We start from the raw sequence: 22,437 nt of genomic DNA, 5'->3' as shown, positions 1-22,437 counted from the left end.
TGGGCTCAAATACTGCACCTCCATATGCTAATTGCTATGTAGCCCACTTTGAGGAAAACATAATTTACATAGATGACCTCTTCTGCACACAAGCCCTCCTGTGGAAGAGGTACATCGACGATATTTTTTGTATCTGGGGGGACCACCAGATACATTAGATACGTTTTTCACCTTCCTAAAATCCTTCTGGCCCGGCCTTGATTTTACCATGACACATGACATGCAAGATTAACTTCCTAGATACTTTAGTTATCAAAGATGACTCCGGACATTTTTTCACCAATTTATACACAAAGCCAACAGATCGCAACAGTTTGCTCCATTATGAAAGTCTTCATCCCACGAGGATGAAGAACTCTATACCCAAATCCCAAATGAAAAGGGTTCAAAGAATAGTCTCAGACACAGAGCTCCCGAAACAACGAATGGAAGAAATGCGCACAAAATTCACAGAGAGGGGGTACCCTCCAAGTACATTACATTTTCTGGATTTAACTACTCCCCCAAAATCAAAAACAGGGAACCGTATCCCTTTTGTCCATGACTATCACCGTTTGTCCTACCGACTACATACATTGTCACTGGCACATTTTGAAAACAGCCCATCCTAACGTAGATGAATTTAAAGAACCGTTCCTTCCTTATTTTAGGAGACCATGTAACATACGAGATCTTTTAGTTAGAGCAGACGTAGGTTCCTCCTGTCCACCCAAACAACAAAGCTTTCTTATGAACCCTAAATATGGTACCTTCCCCTGCCTGCAGTGCATGCAATGCAGCAATGTTCAATAGGGCAGTTTCTTCCATCACCCTCATACAGGAAAGAAGTAAAATATTAAGAAATACTATGCATGCAATACATATTTTGTTGTATATCTAATCAAATGCCCATGTGGGTTACTTTATGTGGGAGAATCTACACAACCCATAAGGGATCGGATTTCTAAACACAAGTCTACCATCAGGTGTATAAATTTGCTTCTTCTGATCCCTTTCCATTTCGTTAATGCAGACCACACAATTGCTCAATTAAGATTTCAAGTCAGAGAGCAGGTCCAAATTCCACTCGGGTGGTAACCGTATCAATCTCCTCAAAAGGAGAGAGGCATACTTGATTCACGAGCTCAATACTTTGGCACCCAAGGGGTTAAGGAATATGATGTCCAGTCATTTCTTATGTCATAACTTTAATTTTACTTTCTCAGGTTTGTGATGTATCATGCTGTAATGTTTGACTCTAGCAGGTTATTAATTGTATGTATTTCTATTGCAGAATCAACAGCAGTGAATTTAGTGAAATCACTACTTCCTGAGCACGAAATGTCACTGTTCTCTTCCATGGCACCGCCCGACTTCTATATATTCTATAGTGGAGCACCCGTGATTCTGTGTCCACCGGACTACACTCCCCTGCAAGAAGCTCAACACAATGTAGTGGAACGCACTATCATGTGCATTGAACACACACGCCCCCTCTAGTATCCTCCTACTGAGGTGGTAAACACAGGTCACTCCCCCTCCCATAGTACCCTCCTGTGGAATGCAAGATGGCGGCGTTGGAACACACGCTGGGCTACTTCCGCCCGGCCGCCATCTTCCCTGCAGATAAATACACCACCGGCCTCACTATGCCCAGCACCCAGGACAAACGGCGGACGCCGTGTCAATGCTGGCACTCACACTGCTCATGTCAGGACGGTAAGAACTAATGGGCACATTTCACCTTACTATGGCAACCTCTAACGGGGAGTCTTCACTAACGGCAGCACTGTTATTTTTTACAGAAAAACGGCCTCAAGTAGACTGTTCAGCTAAGAGATTTTTAATATTTTCTAAGACACCTGTTTTGTATAACATAAGTTCATATGAACATGTTCCTTAATAAGAACATGAAAAAGGCATCTCCTCTGTGTGTGAATTCTTTGGTGTATGTGAGGGACGACGGAGATGTCCCTCCTGGAATGTGCCCCCACCTTGGTATTCCCCCAAGCCATAAAAAGCAATGCAATATTTTTCTTTAATTAAAAACTCTTTGAAGCTTGGTCCCCACCAATTAGCACCAAAATGTGAGCTTCTGCAGCTACAGGCAAACTGATTCGAGCACATGGAGACAGCCCATACAACAAGTCACAGCAGGCTCTGAGGAATTGCTGCCATTTCATTCAGAGCTTCGGGCGGAATGTTATGAACCTCCATGGTTCTATTCAGAAAATCATACTCTCCGATGTGGGAGGGGCTGCACAACCCCAGAGGTGGGCACAAAGTGTGGGAGGGGACAGCCTAGGAGATAAGAGACAGCTGTTCATTTTGAGTTTAGTTTTGTAATGGCTGGAGGATACGTTAGCTGACACAGCCAGGAAAGATTTGGACCTGTGATCCATAGGCGCCTCCCTATGGTCACATGCTACATAACATAACACGGTAATTGCAACCTAACAATACCCTATCCTTGTACTACACTTGTGACTGTTTACCTGTATATTGTTCTTGTAAATATATACCTGTATATTTCTAGTGCGCTTTTTCGGCAATTAAATATAAAATTACCGTATTTTTCGGACTATAAGACACACCCCAATTTTCCGAATACAGCTTACCTGGAAATGGATCTGGCACAGGTGGAGGAGTGGTCACAGGGGTCATTCAGTGGTCCAGGTTCGTGCGGTGGTGGCTCTGTGCTGGGGCAGGTTGGTTGTGCTGGAGCAGCTGGGCTGTACTGGGGCAGCTGGGCTGGGCTGCGCGGGGGCAGGTGGGCTGTGCTGGGGCAGCTGTGCTCGGGTTGGGGCAGCTGTGCTGGGGCAGCTGGGCTGGGCTGGGGCAGCTGTGCTGGGGCTGGGGCAGCTGTGCTGGGGCAGCTGGGCTGTGCTGGGGCAGCTGGGCTGTGCTGGGGCAGCTGGGCTGGGGCAGCTGTGCTGGGGCTGGAGCAGGTAGGCTCTGTGGGGTGAGGGTGGCGGCTCTCTGTGCTCCGATGCATGGGCGGCGGCGGCTCCGCCGGCATTTCCTCTAAGAAGGAGGCCCCCACACATCCCTTGCTGGCCGCTGCCATGTTGCGGTGGCCTCCGGGAACATGGACGCCGGGAAGATGGCCGCCGGTCCGGGGACGGCGCATGCGCAGGTTCAGATCTCGTCCCGAGATCTCGGGGGACGAGATTCAAATCTCGGCAATGAGATCTCGTCCCCCGAGATCTTGGAATGAGATCTGAACCTGCGCATGTGCTGTTCCGGACCGGCGGCCATCTTCCCGGCGTCCATGTTCCCGGAGGCCACCGCAACATGGCGGCGGCCAGCAAGGGATGTGCAGGGGCCTCCGGGCTTGGAGGAAATGCCGGCGGAGCCGCCACCCCTACACCGGAGCACAGAGAGCCGCTACCCCTGCACCGGAGCACAGACCGCTGCCACCACCGCACTACAGAGCTCCGCGGCACCCGCACCAGCCTCCAGAGGTTAGTATATTTCGACCATAAGACGCACCCCCCACTTTCCCAAAAAATTTTGGGGGAAAAAAGTACGTCTTATGGTCCGAAAAATACGGTAATCTTGAGCTGCTCTTTTATCTTGATTCACAAATCCCCACGTCCGCACGCTCGCTTGGTCAATTGTACGCTACCTAGGTTGGTTTCTGACCCGATATAAGCCTGTTGTTGGACGGGTCTTATGTCGAACGAGGAACTGGTGGCAGAATACCATATTATTTTATAATAATAATAATAAATTTTATTTTTATAGCGCCGACATATTCCGCAGCACTTTACATTTCAGAGGGGATTTGTACAGACAATAGACTTTACAGCATAACAATAATCACATACAGTAGATTATAACAAATAACAAGAGGAGTGAGGGCCCTGCTCGCAAGCTTACAGTCTATGAGGAAAGAGGTAGACACGAAAGGTGGGTGGTAATCGTTGCTCTGATTGTATGGACCAGCCATAATGTTAAGTGTGTAACAGTACAGACACAGAGGGCTAATGGATGCATAAAGCATGTGGGAACATGATGCTGGGAACCTGGTTATGGTAAAACTTTTGGCTCTGCCACACAGGGATAGGTTAGGTTAATGTGTTGAGGCGATAGGCCAGTCTGAATAAATGCGTTTTCAGGACACGCTTAAAATTGTGGGGATTGGGGACTAATCGTATTGACCTGGGAAGTGCATTCCAAAGAATTGGCGCGGCACGTGTAAAGTCTTGGAGACGGGAGTGGGAGGTTCTGACTATTGAGGATACTAACCTCAGGTCATCAGCAGAACGGAGGGCTGCATTTTAGTGAGGAAATCTGACAGTGACAACCAGGAGGTTTAAATATATACTGTATCCCCAGGCTGGACTGGTGATAAATATCCTCCTCACTGGGAGTGCCTCACTAACTTGTACCTGTAAGGGAAGCCTTTCCGGCAACTATTTGCCCTCGGTGCAGTAACCTGACTGACCTGGAGTAAGTGGTGGTGCCAGAGAGCAGATCTCTGTGGGTCCTTCTCTCCCCTCCCCTGAGGTGAGCAAAGTCGATGCCCCACTTCCCCTGTGAGATCCCTTACAGTGTATAACAAGATTCAATTTCTGTTTAAAATATTTCCCACATTCTGAACAAGAATAAGGCTTCTCCCCTGTGTGGGTTCTCTGGTGCTTAACCAAAGCTGAATTCTGGTTAAAACACTTCCTACATTCTGAACAGGAAAAAGGCTTCTCCCCTGTGTGGGTTCTCTGGTGCTTAACCAAATCTGAATTCTGGATAAAACACTTCCCACATTCTGAACAGGAAAAAGGCTTCTCCCCTGTGTGGGTTCTCTGGTGCTTAACCAAAGCTGATTTCTGGTTAAAACATTTACCACATTCTGAACAGGAAAAAGGCTTCTCCCCTGTGTGGATCCTCTCGTGGTTAACCAAAACTGATTTACGGTTAAAACATTTCCCGCATTCTGGACATGAAAAAGGCTTCTCCACTGTGTGGGTTCTCTGGTGCTTAACAAAATCTGATTTATGGTTAAAAGATTTCCCACATTTTGAACATGAAAAAGGCTTCTCCACTGTGTGGGTTCTCTGGTGCTTAACAAAATCTGATTTATGGTTAAAACATTTCGCACATTTTGAACATGAAAAAGGCTTCTCCACTGTGTGAGTCCTCTGGTGCTTAACCAAAGTTGATTTATGGTTAAACCATTTTCCACATTCTGAACAGGAAAAAAGCCTCTCCCCTGTGTGAGTTCTTTGGTGTACAAGAAGATTCCATTTCTGGTTAAAATATTTCCCACATTCTGGACAGGAAAAAGGCTTCTCCCCTGTGTGAGTTCTCTGGTGCTTAACCAAATCTGATTTCTGGTTAAAACACTTCCCACATTCTGAACAGGAAAAAGGCTTCTCCCCTGAGTGGGTTCTCTGGTGCATAACCAAAGCAGATTTCTGGTTAAAACATTTACCACATTCTGAACAGGAAAAAGGCTTCTCCCCTGTGTGGATCCTTTGGTGGTTAACCAAAACGGATTTACGGTTAAAACATTTACCGCATTCTGAACATGAAAAAGGCATTTTCTCTGTGTGGGATCTCTGGTGCTTAACCAAATCTGATTCCTGGTAAAAACATTTCCCACATTCTGAACAGGAGAAAGGCTTCTCCCCTGAGTGGGTTCTTTTGTGTTTTAGAAGATTCAATTTCTGGTTAAAACATTTCCCACACTTGGAACAAGAAAATCTATTCTCTGCTGTGTGAATGTTTTGACGTTTATGAATAGAATTTTTGAGAGGAAAACTATTTCCATATTCTGATGGTGAAAATGGCTTCTTTGCTTTAGAATCAGTTCGTTTTTTAAAGCTTATTTTGTAACTTTGACTTTCCTTAGTAGTCAGTAATGAATAAGAAAACAGGACCTGTTTCATAGGATCAGATGACAGATCGTTGCTGTGAAGGGATGATGGTATAGCTGGAGTAATGACAGTCACTGCAATTGTATCCTGTGGGATCTCAAGATCATCTGATTTAAAAATTGAAGACGTCAGCTGTCCCTCTGATCTCCTGGTACAGTCATCTGCTGAGAAAAGAATTGATTAATATTTTGGCTAAAAAATCCTTGAATTTTATATTTTTGAACATTTCTACTTAAGCTGTCAGTAAAAATGGAAAGTTATGTAAAAATATTGAATTATTCATTTACCAAGACAATGACCGTTCACAGTCTAATAGAAAACATAAGATTAACCAGAAGAGGATGGTGTTCAGCTGCTTGTTCATTCTGCCTCCGAAAAATAGAATAAAACGCCACCAAACAATGTTATGTAGGTGAAAATAATACCAATAAAAACTGGACTCATCCCGCAAAAACAAGTCTCCACTCAGATTCATCATCTGTCATTGGAAAACCATAGGTCCACATTATTAGCTCCTCAAAATCTCTTGAAAAGCAACATGCCTTCTATAAACCAATCCAGTAAAATCTGCTCTCCCAAAGTCAAATCTCCCCCTCACTTCTGAGCCTTGCAATGTGCTCAAACCACATTTAGCACCCATGTATTAGGCATTAATATAATGAGAAGAACCCACTTAATTTATGGTGTGTGTGTCTCCTGGAGCACAATCTGGGCACAATGTGTTGGGTGAAAAATTGTATGTTTGTAATTTTCAGTCTCCAACATACACTGCATACTAATTTCTGGAAAGTTCCTGTGGAATCAAAATTGTCACTGTAAGGGGGGGTATTTATGTACATTTTATTCTAACTACATTTTTTGCAAAGTGCCTTGCGGTTAATCATTGCATAACCAGGTTCCTCATAGTGACATAGTACGGTAATTAAAGTTGAAGGGAGACTTTAAGTCCATCTAGTTCAAACCTAACCTACATACCCTAACGTGTTGATCCAGAGGAAGGCAAAAAAAACCCATGTGGCAACAGAAAGCTTCACATTGGGAAAAAAAATTTCTTCCCGACTCCACACACGGCAATCAGACTAGCTCCCTGGATCAACGCAATATTAAGGAAACTAGTTTATATACCCTTCTTAAATGTTAGTAGGGAATCACTCATTACAACATCATATGGCAGAGAGTTCCATAGTCTCACTGCTCTTACAGTAAAGAATCCGCGTCTGTGATTATGCTTAAACCTTCTTTCCTCCAGACGTAGAGGATGCCCCCTTGTCCCCGTCACAGGTCTAAGAGTGAAAACATCATTAGAAAGGTCTTTGTACTGTCTCCGCATATGTTTATACATTGTAACAGGATCACCCCTAAGCCTTCGATTCTCCAAACTAAATAACCCCAAGTGTAATAACCTGTCTTGGTATTGCAGACCCCCCACAGTTCCCTAATAACCTTGGTCGCTCTTCTCTGCACCCGCTCCAGTTCAGCTATGTCTTTCTTATACACCGGAGACCAGAACTGTACACAGTATTCTAAGTGTGGTCGCACTAGTGACTTATATAGAGGTAAAATTATGTTCTCCTCTTGAGCATCTATGTCTCTCTTAATGCATCCAATTATTTTATTATCATGTTCTCATATGCCTTATGCATTTAATAGCCCTCTGTGTCTGTACTTTTACATATTCTGAATGATAACCGGTTCATGCAGCATTACATGAACACCTGATTCTTACACTTTGATTGGTCCGAACAATGAAAGCCATTGTTACCATCCACCTTTCGTGTCTCCCCTATTTCATCACAGATTGTAAGCTTGCAAGCAGGGCCCTCATTCCTCTTGGTGTCTGTTGATTTATGTGATTATTGTTATGCTGTAATAACTTTTATTGTCTGTACAAATCCCCTCTAAAATGTAAAGTGCTGCGGAATATGTTGGCGCTATAGAAATAAAATTATTATTATTATCAGTCACTATAGATTAACTCACTGAGAGTTCTAATCTCCAAAATGGAGTCACTTTATGGGGATTTCTAGTACTCTGGTTTTCTAACATTTTTGTTTTATTACGGCTTTTGCAAGTGATGTGTCACATCTTCTCTGGGATCTGCTCCTGCAACGTCTGATTCTATGACCAGGAGCTGTATTATTTAATCTGCTACTGGTGATGGACCAGACGTTGGAATGAGAAGCTCTGGGTAGCACTGGCTTTGTCCAACCAATGAGATTAGGGTGCCATGGACAAATAGTACCATCCAGTCTGGTAGTATGGGTGTGTGCTGTCCAGCTTGAGTGATCTTCTCCCTGCTTCAGCCAAGTGGAGAGCACCACACTCTACTAAAGCCCGAAGCATATTGCCGGAAGCTGCCAGATTCAGGCTTTATCTCCTCTGGTTCAGTCCTCTGTGCTCAGCTCCCGGCTTGACTATTTGTTTCCTGTTGTGACCCTGTCTCGTCTACTGACTACTCTAGTGTCTTCTTACTTTGTATTTTCTCTGCACTCCTGGTTCTGACGTGGCTACCTGACTATACTTTTTGCCGTCTCATACCACCGAACAGTAGTTAACTTCATGGCCCAAGCCTAGGGGTCTCTCTGGAAACACAGATCCATGTAAAGGGGTTAAGGTGTGATGGGCAAAACTGTGACTATAGACAATAACAAATCGACTGGAAAGATCAAAGTGAACAGTCTTCATCAGTGAAAAAAATTATTAACTAGTGGTGAAACCTCTCTGAGGTATTTAGACTAGGGGGCTCGGTGGCTCTAGGCAATCTAAACTATCGTAAGGGCCAATATTTTCCATCACATGAGTTTCAAGATGAAATATACTTTTAAAGAGAACTTTTTATAGTAGGTGAGGTGAGGTTTCGTAAATTTAGGTCGGGCATTTGAAAGAGGCAAAGTAGACCTTTTTATAACCCCATAATGACTGGCGCTTTTTTCGGTTTTGTGTTTTCATTTTTCACTCCCCTTCTTCTCTGAGCCATAAGTTTTTTATGTTTCCGTCAATATGTGAGGGCTTATTTTTTGCGGGACGAGTTGTACTTTTGAACGACACCATTGGTTTTACCATGTCTTGTACTAGAAAACAGCAAAAAAAATTCCAAGGGCGGTGAAATTGCAAACAAGTGCAATCTCACACTTGTTTTTTGTTTGGCATTATTGCTAGGTCCACTAAATGCTAAAACTGACCTGCCATCATGATTCTCAAGGTCATTATGAGTTCATAGTCACCAAACATGTTTAGGTTCTTTTCTATCTAAGTGGTGAAAAAAAATTCCAAACTTTGCTAAAGAAAAAAAAAATTGCGCCATTTTCTGATACCCGTAGATTCTTCACTTTTCCTGATCTGGGGCTGGGTGGAGGCTTATTTTTTACATGCCAAGCTGACGTTTTTAATGATACCACTTTTGTGCAGATATGTTCTTTTGATCACCCATTATTGCATTTTAATGCAATATCGCGGCGACCAAAAAAAGTAATTCTGGGGTTTTGATTTTTTTCACGCTACGCCGTTTAGCAATCGGGTTAATCCTTTTTTTTATTGATAGATCGGGCGATTCTGAATGCGGCGACACCAATTATGTCTATGTTTGATTTTATTTTTATTGTTTTATTTTGAATGGGGCAAAAGGGGGGTGATTTGAACTTTTATTTTTTTAAATTTTTTTCCATATTTTTAAAAACTTTTTTTTTTTACTTTTGACATGCTTCAATAGCCTCCATGGGAGGCTAGAATCTGCCACAATTCGATCACCTCTGCTACATATAGGCGATGCACAGGACTGACGGCGACATCGGACCAGACGCCGGGGTGAGTATAATCTAACTCTTTTTTCTTCTCTTTCAGGTTACATTGGGGGCTTATCTACAGAATTACAGAATGCTGTAGATAAGCCCCTGATGGCGATGCCGGCAGCTCATATTTGAAAAAAGGGGTGACAGATTCCCTTTAACTTGGCACACACGTAATAAATCCAATGAAAATAGTGATTTAATAAAGTACAGTACATACAGTAAAAGACGTTTCGGTCTCAGCGATCTTCATCAATGTACCATATGATGTACTGTGATGTACGTGGTTTATTTGGCGAATGGCATAAACCAAGCACCCCATCGATGGTGGTGATAATAGCCCAGATGAAACACTTACTGGGAATTGAATTAATAGAGGCGGAAAGGAGTAAAGAAAAATCTGCAGGGAAAGTATTTCCGCTGTGGAAAACATTCATTGGTTTCCACTATAGCCCTCACGAAATATCGAGAATGATTAGTCCCTTCCGCCACACGGAATGGTACTGCCTGGAGGATCTGAGCGGGGCGTTAGGGGTCTCTTAGGCTGGGTTCACATGTAGCGGAACTCTCACGGAAATTACCGCGAGAATTCCGGAATTCGATTCTGCGGGAAAATCGCATTTTAAATTCCCGCGAATTTCCCACGGAAAAACTAGCATTTTGCAAGCGTAATTAGCTTGCAGAATTGCTAGCGGTTTCCAAGCGATCTGTAGCATCGCTTGGAGAACTGATTGACAGGTTGGTCACACTCGTCAAACATAGTGTTTGACGAGTGTGACCAACTTTTTACTATTGAGGCTGCCTATGCGGCATCAATAGTAAAAGATAGAATGTAAATAATAATAATAATAAAAAAAAAAATTGTTATTCTTACCTTCCGGCATCCCGCGCAGCCTTCCCGCCTCTCTCCACGCTCCCAGTCCCAGTAATCCTTTGCGACAATTACCGCGATGACATCCGTTTTCGCGGGATCGCGACGTCTCGTGGTCATTCGCGATGACGTCGCGTGAATGACCGCGAGACTTCGCGATCCCGCGAGAACGGACGTCATTGCTCGCAAAGGCTTACTGGGACCAGGAGCGTGGAGAGAGGCGGGAAGGCTGCGCGGGACGTCGGAAGGTGAGAATAACAATATTTTTTATTTTAAATTCTATTTTTTACAGGGATATGGTACCCAAAGCCCGGAGGACAGTCTCCTCTCCTCCGGACCGTGGGTACCATCCGCAAATGTTCTTCTTACTTTTCGCATGGTGTGCACAGCCACATACGGAAAGTAAGCAGAACAATGCATTCCTATGGGTGCGGGATCGCCGCGATTCCGCTAAATTAATGAGCATGCTGCGTTTTTTACCGTGAAGCGATTCCGCCGCAGTAAAAACAGCAGCATTAGCACAGCATTGCGGAATCCCATAGGAATGCATGAGATGCTTATTTTTCACGTTTTCGCGGCAAAATCGAGCGGTTAAAACCGCCGCGGAAACGCGAAAAAAACGCCACGTGTGAACTCAGCCTTAGTTTCCCCAGAATTTGTGTTACAAGGCATTGACGGATATCAACCTATGTATCTATATACTATTTCAAAAAGTTATGCGGACCTGTAGTCTGACAAGTAAGATTTGTATATGTACTTTTGGCAATTTACAGTGTCATTGCTATATCCTATGCTACGTTATCCTATCCGATGTTATATTCAAAAAATCAATAATGATTATGTTATAAAAAAAAAAAGAAAAGAAAATATCAGGGAGTTACAGATTCGCATAAGTGGGGCAGGCCAATCCCACCACTATCAAACTATCTGACAGAATTAACCTGTAAAAAAAAGACATAGAATAAAAAAATGTTACATCCCCAACAAAAATGTATGTATGAGAGGACAACGCCTACACTAAACCAGGGTTGCACTCATTTATGGTGACCATTGGTTCAGCTATGAGTCCTGACCAGAAGAGTGGAGAAAGTATTAGTGCTCCTCATTTCAGGAGAGATTGTGCCGTAATCTGAATTCTTCAGGATCGAAAGCAATGCAGGCGTGAATAAATGTATATTACAGCCATCAGTCGCACACAGCTTAGAGATCTATCATGGCACTGGTGTATTTTTTTATGTAGTTTATCACAATCCATGAAGTTAGTCGGTTTTTAAAGAAATTGAGAAGTCAGGATAAAGGGAAACTCTGTTGTTATTGTCCAGAAATCCACACTTGGCCTCACTGCACATTCAATGTTGTCGATCATAAAAGTGAAGTTTGGCCAAAAAGACTGGACCTGGTCTTGTAGGGACCATATGAGAACATTCAGCAGCACAGAAGGGAGAGAAGGGAGATTCATCCAATAAGGTATCAGGGTTCTAGGAAGCCAACAGCATCATTACCCTCCGCTCTCTCTTACAGGACCATCATAATATTTTTCTTCAAGTGATTTTCTAACTTGTCAGCACATTCTATGTACGCTATCATTTGGCTTTGTAGTTTACATATCTGGGCAGGTAACGGTCAGCCTCTCTTAATCTCAGGGGGTAGGTGGATCCTCCAGGCTATACATTCTGTAGAAAATATATTTTAATGCGCAAAGTTGCTTGAACAGTTTTGGATAGAGAAGAATGTTGTGGTAGAGGAAAAATGGGGATCGCACGATTATGATACGGCCGGATTACACCACCAATAAAGCAGCCACAGCCGGTGACTGAGAAGAATCTGTGATTTCTCTGCATTTAGTGGTTACTACTCACCTAGGTAGTCATATGTAGGAATCTCCTCTTTACACCGATCATCACCCCTCACATATGTCTCTGTAGTATTAATATGGGTCAGATCTTCACCCTGAAACAAATATTGGAGAAGTCACATCTATGATCAGCTCTAATCCTGCCATCTCCACCGTTCTCATTACACAAGTATAAAATATATAATACTGGTGGATAAAACAAGACTGAGCACAAGACCTATACAGCCGTCTACACATCATAGGGGAGATCTCATGACACCTTCTCTCCATCTACCTGATGATCCTGAGGAACATTGGGATCTTCTTGTTTACAGTCCTGTGGAAGAAGAGGACGGGGACATCTCTCTGGTGTTGTCCTCTTACTGGATAGATCTGGAGGAAACACATACAGGGACTGAATTCATTCTTTACATACAGATAATTATAGGCCGTGTGTATTTAGTCCTGTCTATTACCTGGTGATGTGAGGGGCTGGGGAATCTCCATCATGACTTCCTTGTACAGATCTTTGTGTCCTTCTAAATATTCCCACTCCTCCATGGAGAAATAGACAGCGACATCCTGACTCCTTATAGGAACCTGACACATACAATGATACTGTCATCTTCTGATCCCTTCATAGTGTTACTGTATAATGTCCCAGCAGTGTCACCTCTCCAGTCAGCAGCTCAATTATCTTGTAGGTGAGTTCTAGGATCTTCTGGTCATTGATGTCCTCATGTATCAGGAGGTGAGGTGGAGGTCCCATTATTGGGCTCAGGGGTCTTCCCCATCCCTCAGACACAGGGTCCTGACAGCGCTCACTAGAGGTCTTCTTTACTACTGTGTAATCCTGGGTATGGAGAGACACATTAATAAATCTCACTACAGACATTTCCAGAGTCCTCACCTCTCCAGTTCTGTCCATCTGTTATTCCCATAGATAAGTGTGGCGCCCCTGAGGGTTCAGTCGCCACAGAGGTACTGCACCTCACCCAGATGTGTGGTACCCCACTTTCCAGGTAAGATGGAGGCACCTGACCTGACTCTGGCACAACACCGCACCCACCACACACTATAGCAACAGGTGCACCTCTCATCCCTGCTGGCTAGGAAACAGTGTTGGGAGGTGGATGGAGCTTGAGAGTTAGAGCCGGAGAAGAGAAGGGAAGTTAGAGGAGTCTTCCCATAGGGGAAGAGAAGGAAGGACGTGCATAAGCAACCTTCCCATAGGGGAAGGGGGAAAGAGATAGAATTGTGCAGCGGCTCCTGGTCTGGAGGGGCTGCTGGAACGGACAGAAAGACTGAAGGAAGCTCCCTGAAGAGGGAAGGGATCCTAAAGGCATGGGCTGAGCAAGTGCTACCCGTGGGGATCGTTCCACACTGACGGCCGATAGGTGGAGGGATCAGGTCGCAGAAGGGTCTCGGCCCCTATCTTAGTGAGGTGGACAACAGGGCTCAGCTAGCAAGCCGACAGCTGTGGCAACTTTAGGGGCCACAGCCATCTTCTCCGGAAAGGCAGCCATAAGGGAGCAAGGAAACGCAAAGAGGACGTTACCCGACAGGGTCCGCGACTGCCGGCCTGGGACACTGACTGTGAGGTTAGAAATCAGCACAGTGAGACGGCCAGGGAAGATACACACTGAAGGGAGTGCTGGAAATGTGTTCTCCATCTACCTGGGAGTTGACTGAACCCCTCACCTGAAGGACGCAGCACCAAGCGGGTACCTGTGTATACTAGAACTGTGAGTAAAGCTTTGGAACTGCACCCAGCCGTGCCTTCTGCATTCTTCCTGCGTCACCTACTCAGCACTGCTACATCTCTTGCTTCACACTACATCACCATCTCCCTCAACATCTCTTATCTGCTGTGGGACAAAGCTCTGCCTGTGGAGAGCCATTCTAACTCTGCTGCATCACACCATCAGTCCCAGAGGGTCTGCACTGCAGCACTGGGCACCTCTGACCAGAAGCCACAGGTGGGGTCACAAACACTTTATAAACTTTATTACAAACTATTTTTCCCCTGTAAATATCCCTTTTATTGGACGCCCAGGGCCACGGACCGGGTCACTGCCGCTGTGACACATCCCTTTAAGAACTGGCCCGGTACCGAGTAACATCACTGCCCTGGCGCGCGCTCCATGAGAATGATGTAATGTGACATCATCAGAATCTCTCACCTCTCCAGTAAGCCGGAAGAGGATCTCTAGGGTGAGGTGTAATATCCTCTCCGTCATCTTGTCTCTGTCCATATCCATCCTTGATGGGTAAATCAGGAAAATTCTCTTATGTAGAAGATCTTCACTGAGAGGATCCAATATTGTAGAGCCCTGACTGAGAATAAGATGAGCCGATGAAACATCATAAAAAGTGAAACATATGGGGAGATTTATTAATTTACAGTATTTAGTTTTCTTCTTTAAATCTCTATATATACAGTATAAAGCAGAAAATCTGTGTGTGGTAGCCTGAGCTTGTTGGATACAAAACCACACTTTTCACCCAGTTTGAGTGAAATTTTGCACGGCCAGTCTTTATCACCTGACTAAAAATACTGCGAACATTAAAATTCAAACTATCCCCCCTTCATGAGATTAAGCCCCCAGAATTTAGACTCTATAGAAATAAAGGAGAAAATGGGTATCTGTGTAATGAATGCAAAACGACAGTTGTTGCCCAAAAGATCCTAAAGATTTAGAGGGACAGCGCCCAAAGAGTCGCTCTTAAAGGGGCAGCAACCATATAGTTGCTAAGGTGGGGCAACCTGATAAGTCGCTCTAAAGTCTGTATTTATAGCAACGGATGTTGCAGAAGTAACTGAGGCCTCATTTATGAAAATTGCCTCACAGTAAGATCGTTCTGGTTACCTATAGCAACCAGAGTGCAGCTTTCAGCATTGAAGCTCCTGAGGTAAAGGGAAAGCTGAGCTCTGATTGGTTGCTATGGACAACTAGAACAGTCTGACTGTGAGGCAGTCCCACATCTACAGCTTTATATATATAGATTCATCTATTAGATCTCTGATCAGTGTGAGGTGATTGCTAAGGGTCATAATATTAAGCACTGTTTTTTAACCCCTAACGTCCACCGATATGCCTTTTAACAGCGGTAGTTAAGGGTACTTAAAGCACAGCACCGTTAATTAACGGCGCTGTGTAAAAACTGTATAGCGCCCCCCAGAGTCGAATTTTTTCCGGCATCTCGGCTGCCGGGGGTAGCCAAGACCCCAGAGAACATGATTCGAGTCGGTGTTTACCGACCCCGCTTTTACGATCGCCATTAATAATAACCATATAACGGCGACCGCAAAAAAAATGTTCGATGTGCCATTTAATTTCTCTCTCCTCTGATGTGATCAGAGGAGAGAGAAATAGGATCCCGATCCCCCCGGTATCTTCCGGTGGTCCTCGGCCCGCGTTCTTCCTCTCCGCCATCTTCTTCCGTGCGCCCAAACAGTGGTTTACCCCCACATATGGGGTGTCGGCGTATTCAGGAGAAATTGCACAACAGATTTTGTGGTTCATTTACTCTTTTTACACTTGTGAAAATAAAAAAAATTGGTTCTGAAGTAAAATGTTTGTAAAAAAAAAGTTCAAAGTTAATTTTTTTCCTTCCACATTGCTTCAGTTCCTGTGAAGCACATAAAGGGTTAATACACTTCTTGAATGTGGTTTTGAGCACCTTGAGGGGTGCAGTTTTTAGAATGGTGTCACTTTTGGGTATTTTCTGCCATATAGACCCTTCAAAGTGACTTCAAATGTGAGGTGGTCCCTAAAAAAATGGTTTTGAAAATTTTGTTGAAAAAATGAGAAATCGCTGGTCAACTTTTAACCCTTGTAACTTTCTAACAAAAAAAAAATTTGGTTCCAAAATTGTGCTAATGTAAAGTAGACATGTGGGGAATGTTATTTATTAAGTATTTTTTGTGACATATCTCTCTGATTTAAAGGGCATAAAAATTAAAAGTTTGAAAATTGCAAAATGTTAAAATTTTTTGCCATATTTAATTTTTTTTCATAAATAAACGCAAGTCATATTGAAGAAATTTTACCACTAACATGAAGTAAAATATGTAATGTAAAAAAACGGTCTCAGAATCAGTGGGATCCGTTACAGCGTTCCAGAGTTATAACCTCATAAAGTGACACTGGTCAGAATTGTAAAAATTGGCCTGGGCATTAAGCTGCAAATTGGCTTCGTCACTAAGGGGTTAAAATGCCTCCCAAAAAATGACCATCTATTGGGCAAGTTAATCCAAAAGCTAAGAAATCAAAACTGTCTCAAACAGCTGAGACAAGTGAACAATGTGAGTCCTAGCTTTAAAGGAAACGGATGAGACAGGATGAGTCAAAGGCAGCTGAAATATCTGAACACCGGGAACGTCGTCTTCAAGAGAAACTGATGACACAGGCGGAATCAAGGGATGCGGAAACATCTGAACAGAAGGATGAATGTCCTGAGTTTGGAAGTGTTTCACTACGACCCAAATCAGGACTATAGGTCACATTTGAAAGTCATAATAAGCAAAATGGACATAATGTGTGAACATTGTCAAGCAAAGAAGTTTACCTCTTAACTCCCGGAGGTGTAATATGAGCAGACAAGACACTGGTGAGCAGAAAAGGAGATTTAATTCTCCCAGAGTTAACAAAGTAGCTATTGTAATGGATGGACGGGACTTTCTAAGCCGAGAAGGGAAAATCTTCAGTGTATTACAGAAACACATAGATCACATGATGCTCTACAGTATCCGATAATATTGTGGAATGGCCAAGACGGCGATCACTATAATCTAACGCAGACTGATCCCAACACTGCGAGGCCAACCAATAACCAACCAATAAAAAAATATCATCTATAGACTTCTACACCTACCAAATAATGATCAGACAACAATTTAGGTAACTTTTTCATAAATGTATAGAAGATATGTATGCCAAGGTGGAAAGCGAGCGTCTTTTGTACATACAACTGAACCAACAAAAACATACAGGGAGGCATGCCAAAAGCGTGGTCTGATGGAAGATGATCCACCCTAGGACATGACATTGCAGGAGGCGTCCCTCACTCGCTTTCCACCTCAACTCCAAAACCTGTTCCCTATAATAACTACAACCTGTGCTCCTTCCAATCCCCGGGCTCTATGGGACAAATACAAAGAATATCTTAGTGAAGATATTCATAGAGTGAACAGGAGAGGTAATCCGGACCTAGTCATCAATGTCACTGCTGACATATTCAACAAAGTCCTCCTGACTCCAGAAGAAAGGAGCAAATGTATCAGTTGTAAAGCTCAAATAGCATTAGGGTTAGCGGCACCAGCTCCACCGGACTATGGTGTTATGGACAGAGATATTCTGAGAGAAAAGCCATGATTTATAAAATATGAAAGAATGTGTCCTATTATATAATGCCTCTATTGGTGATGACCACAGATCGGAATATTTGGCAATTATGGCTCAGATTTCAAGTGGAAATGGGAGACTGATTTTCCTTGATGCCCCAGGAGGTTCCGGGAAAACATTCTGCATTCATTTGCTTCTTGAATAAATTCGCTCAATTAATAACATTGCTCCGGCCATTGCATCGTCTGGGATTGCGGCCGCTCTCTTAGGCTAGGTTCATATTTGCGGTTGAGTCCACATCGTATCGTACGCAACCACAAACACATGAAAAAACACATGCAAATGCAGCGGTTTTTAGCCGCATCAGCTTATGCATGATGTAAAAAAAATGCTGGTTTTTATGCGTTTTTGCATGTGATTGCGTTTCTTATGCGGATGCATTCCATAGGGATAAAATTTTACTGGAGATTTTCTGTGACACAAGCCATGCCTAATGGGCGTGTCTCATGGGATTTCTGTATATAGACCCTTGTAGATATGAAATCCTCAGATTTTGCTCCTGTATCCTGCGTCAAGATGGAGAGCTTCTATCGGAATCTGGATTTGGATATCAACTTGTTTCTTGCCTTTGCTTGTGAGCAAGAACGGAAAAGACAAAGATGGAGAAGACAGCGTCGGCGCTTTTGGCAACACCCCATTGTTGAAGTCCAGGGGAGCCGTGGAGCCTACCACTCCTTATTCAGTGAGCTCCATGAAAACCCAGAGAAATATTTTGACTACACAAGGATGTCTCAAGAGGGCTTTCGGGATTTGCTGGGTCATGTAGAAGGAGCCATCAGCAGGCAGGACACCCAGCTCCGTAGAACTACTCCAGCTGAGGAACGTCTGCTGGTGACACTAAGGTGCGTGATATTTAAAAACAAACGCCTGTTATAATTATTATTGTTTTGCAATGTACTTATTTTTTTTTCCTTTTTTTGTTTTTCGAAACCCCTGTCGTAAATATTATTATTCATAATATTTTTTTTCTATCTCGGTTTGGCAGATTCCTGGCTGCCGGACAGAGCCTATCATTGCTCCATTTCCGGATTGGCGTTTCCACCCTTTCTGGGAATGTTGCAGACACCTGCCGGGCTTTGTGGGACGTTCTGAGTGAAGCACTTATCCCCCTACCCACCACAGAAATCTGGCAGTAAACTGCCAAAAAATTCTGGGAAATGTGTAATTTCCCCAACTGTTTGGGAACAGTGGATGGAAAACATATTCGGATTACCAAACCGGATCTAGTTGGATCCAAGTACTTTAATGCCAATGCCATTTGTTGTGGTTGGTGATGAGGCCTTTCAATGTGTGGAAACCTACTGAAACCATACTCCAGTCGGGACTTAAACCACGCAAAAAGGATTTTTAATTACCGACTGACCAGGTCACGAAGAACTGTTGAGTGAGCCTTTGGTATGCTTGTCTCGAAATGGCGAATTTTAGAAGAAGCAATTAATCTCAAAACTGAGGCAGTCGATGAGGTGGTCAAGGCATGTGTGGTTCTTCACAATTACATAATGGCAAAAGAGCGACCAAACTTCGAAATTGATGAACCTGTTTGTAACCCGTCGCCAGATTACCATCATCACCCTTTGAGGACAAGGGAAGTTGCCCAAATGAGGGATAAATTTGACGACTACTTTGTTTCTGAGATTGGATGTGTGGCACGGCAAGATGAAATGGTTTAGGTAAATGTTCTAGTAATTTTATGGACTTGTAATGTTAAAATATACCTTTAATGTTTTATGATATAGTAGGTGACTTCTCATTAGCTCCTTCGTCTCTTCAATCTGCATTAATCTATAGTCCAATAGATTAATGCACACTGAAGAGATGATGGAACAAATCCACCTCATATCTTTACTCACCTGCCCGTGGTCAGAACTAGTGCACTCAGGAAGCAGAAAACACAGCACCCTAAGTGCAATAGCACTGACACCTGGGCAGGTGGGTATTGCTGACCCCTGACCCTTTGTGTTGTATTACTTTAAAATTTTTTGGAGGATTTTCAGTCCTCTTTGTGGTTTTGCCACCTCATAGCTCCATGAGAGACACATGAAAAAAAAGGAAGATTGTGTTTCATGGAGCTATGAGGTGGAAAAAAAACACAGTGTGTGTAGACGGTGATGTGTGTGTTGACGACGCATGGTGTGTGTTGCCGGCGACGAAAGAGACATAAAACAAGCAGTGATAGGGGAAAAACACAATTTTATTTGCAAAAAATAAAAAAAATTACTTTTTACAAAATGAGGGGGAAATGTTATGGACCTGGTGGGTGTGGAGATGGGAGGATTGGCTCAGGGTGGACAATGAAGGGGTTTCAGGGGAAGGGCCTAATAAAAGTGTGGGGTCTGGGAGGTCAAGGATGGAAGTAGACACATTAGGAGTGGAAACATGGGACGAGAGAGACACATTGGAAGGGAGAGACAAATTGGACAACACAGACACATTGGGAGGTGAGGGTGGTGGAGGTAGCACAACAGTTCTTTCACGCCTCGGTTCCCGTCTCTTCCTCTTGTATTTTCCATGGCTTTTTCATCACCTTGGAAGAGTGGGAGTGGTGGATTCCGTAGGCATGGTGGTGGCGATGGACGACCGTGCAGCAGCCGGACTCTGCGTGCTGGTGGATGGCCGTGCAGGAACAGGACTCTGCATGTTGGTGGTGGTGGACGGCTGTGTAGGAGCAGGACTCTGCGTGCTGGTGGCGGTGGACAGAAGTGCAGGAGCAGGACTCATCGTGGTGGTGGAGTGGCTTTCAACAGCACCTGGCATGGTGGGTGACACTGTAGTGGTGTGAGGCTGGACTGGGCATGGTGGTGGCCGTACAGGAGTTTGCAGCAGAACTCAGTATTGAGGTATATCGGGTAATTGGTGGCACAGTTGGAAATACCACCTGTGGCTGTGGGTAGAACCGAGTCTGCTGCATAGCCTGAACGTAAGCAGCATTGCAAGCCTGCATCACATTGAGCTGGAGTTCAGGCGTAAGGTGTTCCGACATGCTCCGCTCCATCGCAGAAAAAAATGGTGTGCTGGTCTCTGGAGGTCAACTTCCAGACAGTCAAGGCGTTAGTGGACTGACTGGAAAAGTGGGTCAATATGGGTCAAACCACTATCCAGTCTATTTTGGAAGATGGAGCTCAAGTGAATACTCGGGCATGAGTGTCCTGTCCGAGGCCTTCTGCCACTGTTGACAAGACCCAACAAAACAAAGAGGTAGAGGAGGCCTGGGACAGGAGAACACCTGAAGGACCAGCTGCCTGTTCTCCAGCCTGTGATGCCGGTCCACTTGCTGCATCGCTAGTGGATGGCTGGGACTGCTCCGAGGCTGTTCGCTGAAGGACCGCTCCAGATGACGATTCAGGTTCGAAGTGCTGCTTCAGGTTCTGTGAAAATAAAATAAAAACATTACTACAAAGAAAAAAACAATTGTACAAGCGCCAACTCCTGTGGAATAGAAAACTTCAGATTAGTGAATACAACACAATGGTATACAACACAAAAAACTTACGCTCTCTGAGCAAGGACAGGCCTCAGGAAAGCCAGCATCCGCTGATACTTATATTTCCAGATCCTTGCTGCAGCACCATTACAAACCTGGCTCTCATGTCTCAGGTCCTTGTTGAAGTGATCCTTCATTGAATGCCAACGGATTCCGACTTTGTTCACTGTGAAGGTGGAAAAAAAAGGGTTAAACAATGCACTGTAGGCCGGGATCACACAACGGTCTGTGATGTGAGAAACTTGCAGGAGTTTATCGCATCACACACGGTTGTGTGATCCCGGCCTTTACGGGTTCACTGCCGCGTCAGACCACATTGCAATACTTATGAAACTCTTTTCTGACTCGTGGCATGGCGTTGTTCCACTCATCCATCATCTCTTGGGCCACCTCATTCCACAGTCGCCGAATCACCACGTTGTCCGAGTGGTCTCGCTCCCGGGTGTCTCACAACGCAGCTCGCTCCTGCACTAATGTGATCAGGAGGTCGTTGTCCAGGTAGTCCTACTCGCGTTGTGGAACCTAGAAATTATTATTATTATTATGCATTTATATAGCGCCATTTATTCCATGGCGCTTTACATGTGAAAAGTAGAAATGAAAGAAAGACATTAATGTAGGAAAGATAAAACAATTTAAAAAAATAAAAATAGACCAGAAAAACTAGAAACAGTCAAGAACAAAAAAAAATAAAAATTCACGCCGTCTTGCCACCGTAACTTGTGCCTCCCTCTGCTGATTCTGCTCCTCTGCACTTACTGAAGGGTTCTGTAAAAAAAAAACATGATTTTGCCACATATGAAGTGACAGGGAATACTTAGCAATCCGTAGCAAAGGTACTCACTTCAGACTCCTGTCCGATGTGTTCGGTGTGCTCTGGACTTGAGGTCATGGTGATATGGTGATGAATGCTGCAAGAAAGAGACAGCAATGATTATAGACTGCAGGGAGAAAAAAAGGCTGACAGATATGAGCTTGTATACTCACATTTGGGTAAATCCGGAGTCACTGCCACAGTCTGTAGTCTTCGAGTCTCTTCCACAGTCTGGAGAGTACTGGCCTTCCAGAGCCCACACCCTCTTCTTATCCATCTTTGTGTGGGGGTGGCCAGAACCAGTGTCTAGACATGTTTACTGAGAAAAACATATGGGTACGCATGCGTTCCAATAGACTGTAATGCATCATTTAGACACATTCCTT

General features: G+C 44.0%; 2 protein-coding genes and 1 long non-coding RNA gene across 3 annotated transcripts in view; 1 reads left to right on the top strand and 2 right to left on the bottom strand.

The window, feature by feature from the left end:
• The window catches only part of LOC141072985 (uncharacterized), a 203,578-nt gene extending 201,742 nt beyond the window's left edge, over positions 1 to 1,836 (top strand). Inside the window, exon 5 of the long non-coding RNA XR_012226928.1 lies at positions 1,274 to 1,836. This is a non-coding gene — a long non-coding RNA (uncharacterized lncRNA). The remainder of the gene's footprint in view (positions 1 to 1,273) is intronic.
• Positions 1,837 to 3,754: 1,918 nt separating this feature from the next.
• LOC141073007 (uncharacterized) overlaps positions 3,755 to 22,437 on the bottom strand; it is an 85,847-nt gene continuing 67,164 nt past the window's right edge. Inside the window, 1 exon segment of the mRNA XM_073560289.1 lies at positions 3,755 to 5,692. Within this exon segment, the coding sequence (XP_073416390.1) occupies positions 4,398 to 5,692 (1,295 nt within the window). The 3' untranslated portion in view covers positions 3,755 to 4,397.
• On the bottom strand, positions 12,166 to 14,677 carry LOC141073003 (gastrula zinc finger protein XlCGF66.1-like). Its single transcript, XM_073560286.1, has 5 exons — positions 14,532 to 14,677; positions 13,022 to 13,201; positions 12,825 to 12,948; positions 12,644 to 12,741; positions 12,166 to 12,464 (listed from the first exon to the last, which is right to left on the bottom strand). Exons 1-5 carry the CDS (start codon positions 14,607 to 14,609, stop codon positions 12,366 to 12,368), a joined length of 579 nt encoding a protein of 192 aa, XP_073416387.1. The 5' UTR covers positions 14,610 to 14,677; the 3' UTR covers positions 12,166 to 12,365.

This window comes from Dendrobates tinctorius, unplaced genomic scaffold (genome assembly GCF_039654945.1).
Source record: "Dendrobates tinctorius isolate UK_male_01 unplaced genomic scaffold, ASM3965494v1 ptg000294l, whole genome shotgun sequence".
Taxonomy (NCBI): Eukaryota; Metazoa; Chordata; class Amphibia; order Anura; family Dendrobatidae; genus Dendrobates; species Dendrobates tinctorius.
This window is presented reverse-complemented; position numbering and strand designations above follow the sequence as displayed.

Bases quoted from the DNA above. Each gene is read 5' to 3' on its own strand.
- LOC141073003 (XM_073560286.1), bottom strand. From the start codon at position 14,609: ATGGATATGGACAGAGACAAGATGACGGAGAGGATATTACACCTCACC. The intron at 13,202-14,531 runs GTGAGAGATTCT...CTCCATACCCAG, and splicing joins TCTTCCGGCTTACTGGAGAG to GATTACACAGTAGTAAAGAA. The intron at 12,742-12,824 runs GTAATAGACAGG...TGTTTCCTCCAG, and splicing joins CCAGCCCCTCACATCACCAG to ATCTATCCAGTAAGAGGACA.